Genomic DNA, 10,200 nt, shown 5'->3' with positions numbered 1-10,200 from the left:
GGCAATGGGAAATAATATCCAAAGCAAAGAAATGATAGGTGTATTATTCCTTCCCCCAATGATGCTAACAATTCTTTTTACAGTCTTTGTTTCATGTGTAGGAAATGAGCTGTCTGTCTTGTGTGAGAAATACATACATCTTCCTGCAGCACTAACCTTATAAAAGGCCTGACCACTTTCCTGGGAAGTAATAAAGAGCGTATAGGGTAAAGATTACTTGGTATACACTGAAACCAGAAAAAAAGGCAGGGATATATTTTTTCAAGGGAATAACCCCTAATAGGTATTGAATGCCACGGTCCTTCAGTGATAGGTATAAATCAGATTTCGAAGATGGTCTCTCAGGAGGTGGTCCATGCTTCTCTCCCCCTGGATAATCTCCTCTGCCTCTCTTGTTGGTAGACTGCAGCAGAAAACACAGAACAGGAAGGCAGATATGGATGCCCATAACAAAAAGGGCAAGTAAAGCCCTCTGAAGCCTTAACAAGAAATTTCCTGAGGCAGTAAACGATGCTGCTATTTTCCCTGTTTCCTCCCTTTCTTGCTAACCCTTCCAAAGTAAGGTTTGATACATCAATTTTGATAAAGGCTTTGCTATTGTGAAACTATGAAACATTTCAGTGGTTTAAGGCAAAATGTTTAAACTGTTCTGGAAAATCTGGAACACATGACTACTATGAGATTATGATCAGGATGGCAGAACCTTATACCTCTGGGGAGGTAGTGTTCAACTTTTTAAAAAAAAATATTAAAACTGGAGTTTAGAAATTAAAAAAATAGTGAACTCATATGTACCTACTAACCAACTTTAACAAATAATAACTCATGACCAAGTTTTCATTTCTCCCAATGCCCACCCTCACTAGATTAAAACTAAAGCAACACTCAGATAGCATTTAACTTCCCACCCATACACATTTCATTATGTATCACCAGAAGTTAAAATCCATTTTAAAAATCATAACTACAGTATCACACATAAGAAAAGTGAATCCTTTAAAATGCCCTTCAGTTACTCAATTTTTCTGTATGTCTCAAATGTTTTTTAAATTCAATCAGGATCCATTTGGGGCCTATATTTGTAGATGGCTTACATCCTGTGGGACACAGCTATACTCTGGCATAAATGAGGTCTCCAAGCTGGAGTGTTGGTCCAGTGGCAACTAGTTTATAGATCTCTTAAGTCTTTTAAAATCTGTCTAATTTCTATTAGAAATGTTTCTCCAGTACTTTGTAGGGCTCAAACTCTCACCTCTTGGTGACAAAAATAAAGGCCATTTTGGAATATGGGAACAAAATACATATTTTGTGTGGAGGCGCTGTCTCTTTTGTTTCTATGAGTTTCTTTGGTGTTACTAGGAGCTCAGAATGGAAAAGGTCCCTAAAGTCCAAGGCATGAAATTTCATTTAAAAGATGAAATGCTTCTTTCAGTAGAACTCCTTATAAACTTCTCTATCCATTCTCATGAATCTGATCTCTTGTTGCATAGATCAAAATCAGACTTATTAATTTACAAAACATTATTCTAGCTATCTAGAGAATTAAAGGTAGTTTTTTCCTGATTCAAGCAAAATCTCCAGTCAAATTGATACATTCCATTGAAAGTACTTTGTTGTGAGACTTAGGAGTGCCACTTATTTCTACACTTTTATTTCATCCTTATAAAGATCTCTTAGTTAATGACTTTTGCTACAATGTGACCTAATTTTTAAACCCCAAGTCAAGGAAACTAATCTGATGCTTAGAATCTGTGAACTGAAACAGTTTTTGAAAATTGTAAACATAAGGGTTCTAGAAACTATGTCATTCTCTACCAGTTACACTTTACCATCCTAATAAAAGGCCCCAACAGTGCGTAAGCCTAACTGTAAATTTTTCATGCATAGACAGGTTGGCCAGGACTCACCTAAAGGAATGGCAGCCGGGAACCAGGGAGAGTCACTAGTGTAGTTCTGCTTTCCCTCTGACCTAAAGGACAGAACAGAAGGTTAAAAATAATAATCTGGAGTTCTTCAGCAGTTTTAATTTGAGTCAGGGTAACTGGATACTTTCTAATCTGAAGGCCAGTCTGAAAGGAGAGAAAAAAAGGGAAGTTTAAGAGGTGATTTTAAGGTGTCAAACTGGAGAAAATGCCCTTTGGGAACAATTCCCAACTAATTTTCACCTTGAAAATGATATTTCAGTAAATGTCTAATAGTTGAAGCTCCATTCCTTTGGGGTAAACTTACCTGAATTGCTGGGGGTGAGGACTTGTGTGTAACCGGAATTTCTCTCATTTACAGATGATCTTAAGGGGAAAATTCCCTGTCCAGAAGAGGCAGATGAAGGTCTAAGAAAGGAAAAGAACATCAGTGGAGAAAAAGGGGGGGAGGGGAAGAAAGATATCTTTTAAAGAGAAAATTCTGTAATTTTAGTCCAGAGAGGAAAACACCACCTGCTTATAACTAGGAATAAAATAATTTAGTTATAGGTGGTGGTGGTTGTGTGCCATCAAGTTGGAACAGACCCGTAACTGACCTTCCAGCTGGTTTTCAGAGGCAGTTAATCTCCTGACAGGAAACTGCCCATTTCTCTCCCACAAGATTATGTTAGACACTGCTAGCAAACTTTTGTTTAAAAGGCAGAATACAAACTTTGGAAAAGTAACCCCAGGGCTGCTAGCAGAGTAATACGAACAGACCTCGAATGAAAGGAAGACTGCTATTACTCACCTGTAAGATAGGCTGTAAGTGGAAGCTGGTGAAGGGGTTTCTGTAAAACACAAAAATAAGCCTATGAAATAATCCATGGACTGAAAGAGATTCACATATACTGGGACTGTGGCAAAGGGAATGAAGGACAAGACTGTAGTATTTATGTCAAAAGTCTCAAGAATTACTTAGCGGTCACATCAAATTGGCTAACTCAGAAGCATGAGAATCCCAGACAGTTGACTGTGCTTATGCAAAACCTATACTTGGACCAGGAAGCAGTTGTTAGGGCAGAGCAAGGAAATGCTGCATGGTTCAAAATTGGGAAGAGTGTATGGCAGGGTTGTGTCCTATCACCATTCCTTTTCAATTTATATGCAGAACAGATCTTTTGGGAGGTTGGGCTCTATCAGGAGGAGTATATTATCAAGACTCAACAACTTGCATTATGCAGATAACACAACCCTGCTTGCTGAAACTGAGGAGGACCTGATGTACTTGCTGCAGAAGGTCAAGGGCTGCAGCCTCCAATATGGATTGAAGCTCAGCATCAATAAAACAAAGATTCTCACCATTGGGCCAATTTGCAGCATCATGATAAGATGGTGAAGAGATTGAGATTGTTAACAGCTTTAGTTTGCTTGGCTCCACAATCAACACTCTTTGTACCAGCAGCCAGGAAATCAAAAGACAAATTGCATTGGGAAAGTCTGCTGCCAGGGACCTCTCCAGAGTACTGAAGAGCAAAGATGTCAGTCTGGAGACTAAGGTGCATTTAATTGAGGTCACAGTCTTCACAATTACTTCCTATGTGTTAGAAAGCTGGACAATGACTATGGATGATAGAAGGAAGCTTGATGCCTTTGAGCTTTGGTGCTGGAGAAGAGTACTGAGTAGAACATGTACTGCCAGGAGAACAAATAGGTTTGTTCTAGAGAGGATGAAACCAGGCTGCTCCTTGGAGGCAAGGATTCTGAAGCTTCATCTGACTTGCTTTGAGCATGTTGCAAGGAGGCACCAGTCCTTGGAGAGGAACATCATGCTTGGAAGGGTGGAGGGCAGCACAAGAGTGGAAGACCCTTGATGAGATGGATTGATTCAGTGACTGGGGTGATGGGGGTTGGTGTGTCAGAGATAATAAGGTTGGCACAGGATAGAGCAGGGTTTAGGGTTTTTGTACATAGGGTCACTATGAGTCATAACTGGACAGCACATCATAATTTTATAGCAGTGTTCTCTTTCTTTCATGAACATGTGGACCATGATCCATCACTGCCTTGATTTACACTACTCTATCAGTACCTTGATTTCCTCTCTGAGATGGAGATTACCAGGATGAATGGCTAAATAAAACAGGTTTTTTAAATTGGTTAGGAGTGCGAGCATTAAAAAGAATATAGAAGGACCTCTCAGAATTATTTCATAAAAGCAAAATCTGTTAGACTAAACTTTTATGGCACTCTCTGTAAACTAAGGGTTTATGGGATTCTAACCCAAACTAAATCAAACCCATTGCTATCAAGCTGATTTAAAATCATATCAATGACATAAAATGTGGCTCAGAGTTTTTGGGGTTTTGTTGGGGATTTTTTTACACATCACTGAACTTTATTAAGATGGGAATGACTACTAATTGAATGGAAGTTCATTGCCTATAACAAAACCACGAGGTTCACATGAATTTACACAAATTATGGATGGCATATTTAAAACTAAGAAAATATCCAGATGCCCAGGTGATGAATAGTGGGCTGAATCAGCCTGCACATTTATTTCAAGCCATTAAAGAGTATGTGGGCCACACAGTGGTCCCTTGCATGCAAGAAGCCAAAGAGCTCCGATGTGCAGCTCTGGTCACTCCATGGCCTTCACACATTTTACCAGCTGCTCACATTGTTTTCTCACAGTTGTTAGGAATCCACTAGTTATTCTTCCTCTTCTTCCAACTCCTTAGGATCTCCGGGTCCAGTCAGCATCTTTTGCACATCCTCCAGTCTCATATCTGGCTCAGTTTTAAATGCAAAAACAGCAGCAACAGAGACAGCAACTCCAGGATCAAGAAGCTGGTCCAGAATTTTTAAGGCTGTAATCTTTATGGACACAAAACTGCCATGTTTTTCACAGAGTGGCTGGTATGTTTGAACTGCTGACCTTTGATTAGCAGTTGAGTACTTCACCACTGTGCCATCAGTGCACTTTTGTAGGATTCTAGAGAATGTTTAACACACACACACACACACATACACACACACAATCTGAATGTCAGTAAGAACAGCAATCTTTGTTTTGTTTTGACACACCATATCTCATTTCTTCTGCCTTGAAAATTAGCAGTCCACAATAAAAAAACTAAAACCAAATCTTGCAGTTATCAGGGGGGAAGGAACAATGCTGGAGAGATCCTATAAGACCTCATTTTCAGGGAAAAGTCATTATTTTAACAGTTTAGTGGTTCCTTGGAAGATCTCACTAAGCTGTCCTGAGTTATTGCTCAGAACTCATAAAATTAAAAAAGTTTTTTTCACTAGGAATATTTATTAAAAACAATGAGAAGTAAATGTTTTGGTTGCCAGAAGAGAGGAATATCAGTTGGAAGACAACTGTCTAAGCAAAAGTCTGAGTGGAAACCCTGGCGTGGGGAAGCTGCACATGGGCCTTTGTAAAGTTCTGACATTTTGGGACTCTTGAAGGCACATGCTTATCGCACTCAGTGCAGGTTATCCTTGAAGCTTTATTATAAAAGCAGGAAGGAAAGGTTAAGACAAAGTTGTCAGTTGCCTACCTGAATGCTGTGGACACACCCCAAAACACAGAGTCCTTGGCAAAGACTAGATTGACTAGTTCTAAGTATCTAAGAAAATCTCTGTCTAATCATTAGCTAATCACTAACAGCAGCCAGGAAATCAGGAGACGAATTGCATTGGGAAAGTCAGCTGTGAGGCACTTCACAAGAGTACTGAAGTGCAACGACGTCAGGTTGGAGACTAAGGTGCACCTGATCCAGGCTATAGTCTTTGCAGTTATGTGCTATGCATTGGAGAGTTGGACAGTGAATAGGGATGATAGAAAGAGAATTGATGCCTTTGAGTTGTGGTGCTGGAGAAGAGTGTTGAATGTACCATGGACTGCTAGGAGAACAAACAGGTTTGTTCTGGAAAGGGTGAAGCCAGAATGTTCTCTGGAGTCAAGGATTCTGAAGCTTCGTCTGACATATGCTGGGCATGTTGCAAGGAGGGACTGGTCCTTGGAGAGGGACATCATGTTTGGGAGAGTGGAGGGGTGGCGCAGGAGGGGAAGACCTTTGATGAGATGGATCGATTCTGTGAGTGGAGTGGTGGGAATGAATGTGTCTGAGACAGCGAGGTTGGCACAGGATAGAACGGCGTTTAGGGCTCTTGTACATAGGGCCACTATGAGTCACAAATGACTCGATGGCACATAACAACAACAACATGCTAACTGAACAGAGACTTCAATAGCCACACATATTAAAAATAACTTTTAAGGGAGCTCTGGTAGCCTAGTAGCAAGACGCTGCACTGCAATCCTAGAGGTATGCAGTTCAAATCCACCAGATGCTCTGCTGGAGAAGGAGGGGCAATCTCCTCCTGTACCAGTCAGATCTGATTTTACGGTACATGTAAAAAATAATACAATAAAGATAAAAAAATAAATCACTAACCAAAGAATAAGAAATGGCAACAACAAACCTAAGGATATAGTTTCCATGCTATGTCACTTAAAATATCCAGTATTTTTAGTAACTAAAAATTATAAGACATTTTAAAAACCAAGAAACTGTGGCCCATACAAAGGAAGAAGCAAAACAATAAAAACAACCAATAGAAGTGTCCCTGAGAAAGCGTAGGCATTAAACTTTAAACACAAAAACTTTAAGTTAGTTATTTTAAAGGAAACCGTATTTGAAGCACTCAAAGAAGATACGAGAATGATGTCTCACCAGAGAAGATCAATAAAGTGATATCATACAGGAAATAAATAGACATTCCAGGGAAATTCACTAGAGAACTTATTGCCAGATTTGAGCAGGTAGAAGAAAGAATTTGCAAATTTGGAGATAGGCAAATTGAGATGATCTAATTTGACAAAGTTCTGGTGGCTTAGTAGTAAGGAGTTGCACTGCCAGCCCAAATGCATGTGGTTCAAATCCACCAGTAGCTCTAAGGGGAGAAAAATGAGCAGTCTTCTCCGATAGCATTAACTGCCTCTAAAAATGCACTGGAGGGCCAGCTATGGGCTAATTCTGACTTGATGGTACACAGTAACAAGAAATTTGAGAAAAGGGGAGAAAGAATGATGAAAAATTCACAGAACTTTGGAGACCTTGATAGGGCGCTACCAAGCATTCCAATATACATTTAAGAAGGGATAAATGCACTTAGGAGAGGAGAGGGGGAAAAGAAGAAAGAATATTGAAAGAATGACTGAAAACTTTCCAAATTGGAGGAAAAACATTTATCTGATTTTCTAGGAAGATAAAAAATTTTAAGAGGTTTTTTTTTGGTTTTTTTTTTGTTTTGTTTGTTTTTTTTTTTTTTTTTTTTTTTTTTTTTTTTTTTTTTGTTTTGTTTTTTGGTGTGAGTGTACCATCAAATCAGATCTGACTGGTACAGGAGGAGATTGTCCCTCCTTCCCCGGCAGAGCATCTGGTGGATTTGAACCGTGCACCTCTGGGATATTTTAAGAGTTTTAAATCCACATGTTTGTTGTTGTAATGTGCTGTTCAGTCACCTGATGAAGATGCATCATAATCAAACTTTCAAAAGACACAAAGAAGTCACTCATCAAATACATAGAATCCTCAATAACCGATTTCTTACGAGAAACCAGGGCAGCCAGAACATAGTGGGGTAACATAATTAAAGTGCTGAAAGATTGTCAACCAAGAACTCTATACTAAACAATCTTTCAAAAATGGAGAAACCAAGGCATTCTCAGAGACAAAATTAGAATTTGTTACTAGCCAATCTTCCTTAAAACACTTACAGAGTACTTTAGGCTTAAGTGAAAGGAAATGAGACAGTAACACAAATATACATAAAAAATAGAACTGACTAAGGATAATGGAAGAATAATTGATGTCTTGGAGTTGTAATGCTTGGAAGGGTCTTGAACATACCATGGACCACCAAGAGAGCAAACAGGTCTGTCCTGGAGAGGGTGAAACCAGATTACTCCTTGAAAGTAAGGATTTTGAAGCTTCATATTACAATACTTTGGCCATGTTGCCAGGAGGGACCAATCCTTTGAGAAGGACATCATGCTTGGAAGGGTGGAGGGACAGTACAGGAGAGGGAGAAGATCCTGGTTGAGACAGATTGAGACAGTAACTGGTGTAATAGGGGTAGTAGGTGTGTGGGAAATGTGAGATTAGCTCAAGATAGGGCAGGGTTCAGAGTTATTATGCATAAGATCACTGTGAGTCACGGGCAACTCGATTTCAGTAACAACAACAACTAATGGGGGAGCACTGGTGGCCTAGTGGCAAGAACCTCGAAGGCAGGCTGTTTGAATCCACCAGCTGCTCTTTGGGAGAAGGATGAGCAAGCTCCTCCCATGTGATTAACTACCCATGAAAACCTGCTGGAGGGTTAGCTATGGATCAGTTCCAACTTGAAGGCACATGACACCAACAGCTAAGGAAGGTGCTCTCACAGCCTAGTGGTAAGGAGCTGTGCTGCCAAACCAAAGGTGTATAGTTTGAATCTACCAGCTGCTCACGGAGAACCAAGATTGGCGAGAATGAGACTCCTAGAACACTTAACTGTTCTCATGTAAAACCTATATCTAGAACAAGAGGTTGTTGTCCGAACAGAACAAGACAACACTGCATAGATTAAATCAAGAAAGATGTGTGTCAGGGCTGTAGACTTTTTCCATACCAATTCAATCTGTATGCTGAGCAAATCATTAGAGAAGATGGACTTTATGAAGAAGAATGTGGTATTAAGGATTGGAGGAAGAATCATCAACAACCGTGATATGCAGATGAAAATCTTGCTTACTGAAAGTAAGTGAGGAGGACTTGAAATGCTTGCTGCAGAAGACCAAGGACTACAGCCTTCAATACGGATTGCATCTCAACATCACAGAAACAAAAAATCCTCACCAATAGGCAACATCGTGATATAAAAGATTGAAGTTGTCAGTGGTTTAATCTTGCTTGGATAGACAATCAACTCCCCTAGTACCAGCAGTCAAGAGTGCTAAGGAGTAATAATGTCAGTTTGAAGACTAAGGTCTAAACCATGCTCTCAGTTGCCTGCTATGAATCCGAAATTTGGACAATGAATAAGATGACAGAAGAAGAACTGAAGCCTTTGATGCTTAAGAAAAGTACTGAGTATCCCATGGATTGCCAAGAGAACAAACAGGTGTGTCCTGGAGAAAGTGAAACCAGGGTGCTTCTTGGAGGCAGAGATGGTGAAACTTGGACTCACGTAAGTGTGTTGTTCAGAGAAGCCAGTCCTTGGAGAAGGTCAACAAGCTTGGAAAGGTGGAGGGTCAGCATAGGAGAGGAAGACCCACAAGAGAATGGATTGACATGGTGTCTGGAACAATGGGCTCAAGTGTGTCAGAGCTGGTGAGGATGGAAGCTATAGAATACGGCAAAGTTCAGATCCTTTGTTCATAAGGTCACTGTGAGTCACAGTCAACTTGATAGCACATAACAACAACAAAATCAACAACCAATTTTAAAATGGTAGCCCAGAAAGCAATCTGAAAATTACAACTTTGCTTCTCAGGAAAAAAAAAAGATGAAACCTTTTTATAAATATTCTTTGGGGATTAATTATTTCCACTGAAAATAGAAATAACAGCAAGAGTTTAGTGAGAAAGAGACAAGGAATTAATTACATAGATCCCAGACATATCTTCATTGCCATATTTTTTCATTAATACACGGTGAACACTCAAATAGTCTTCAGGCTAAAAGGATTGGCATCCTACTTAACCTTTCTTTTAGACCCTAACTTTTACTGCCATCTTGTGGCAATATTTAAAATAAAATCAGTTATTCAAAATTTCTTCATCATCTCCTGACCAAAGGATTTTAATGATTTCCTCAGTGATTACATTTTTATTTTTCCCTTATCAATTTGAGAACACAAATATCACTATTTAAAAATATATAATAAAAAAAATCTCACTGGGAAGAATAAAGTTAAATAGCCCAGAAATGAGAAATAGCACAGAAAAGGAAAAATTATGTTTAAAATCTGCTGGTATTTGTACAGATTTGTGTTGGCTTCTGAAACCTTTTTCTCTCTCACCAGTATAAGAGTCTCTGGGAGTGCTCCTTCCCTGCAGGCCTCTGCCACCCTGCTAGACCAAGGGAAAAAAAAACCCAATTAATAAATGTACCTCAGCTTCTTGGCTCCCTCCTATTTCTCTAGATGCATTTTTTAATTCTTTTTTTATTATTAATTTAAATGAAAATTTACAGATACTTTGGATTTCCATTCATTCATTGTTGCACTTTTCTCC

General features: G+C 39.3%; 1 protein-coding gene across 1 annotated transcript in view; it reads right to left on the bottom strand.

Moving 5' to 3' along the window:
- Positions 1 to 1,907: 1,907 nt before the first annotated feature.
- LOC102857346 (chromosome unknown open reading frame, human C14orf164) overlaps positions 1,908 to 10,200 on the bottom strand; it is a 42,833-nt gene continuing 34,540 nt past the window's right edge. Inside the window, exons 10-13 of the mRNA XM_006883306.1 lie at positions 9,987 to 10,035; positions 2,713 to 2,752; positions 2,230 to 2,330; positions 1,908 to 1,969 (exon numbers count right to left, since the gene is read on the bottom strand). Coding sequence (XP_006883368.1) covers positions 1,908 to 1,969; positions 2,230 to 2,330; positions 2,713 to 2,752; positions 9,987 to 10,035 — 252 coding nt within the window. The remainder of the gene's footprint in view (positions 1,970 to 2,229; positions 2,331 to 2,712; positions 2,753 to 9,986; positions 10,036 to 10,200) is intronic.

The sequence above is a fragment of the Elephantulus edwardii genome, unplaced genomic scaffold, assembly GCF_000299155.1.
Source record: "Elephantulus edwardii isolate Elephantulus edwardi_28Jun2011 unplaced genomic scaffold, EleEdw1.0 scaffold00026, whole genome shotgun sequence".
Classification (NCBI taxonomy): Eukaryota; Metazoa; Chordata; class Mammalia; order Macroscelidea; family Macroscelididae; genus Elephantulus; species Elephantulus edwardii.
Note: the sequence above shows the minus strand (reverse complement) of the source record. Positions and strands in the feature narration are given on the sequence as shown.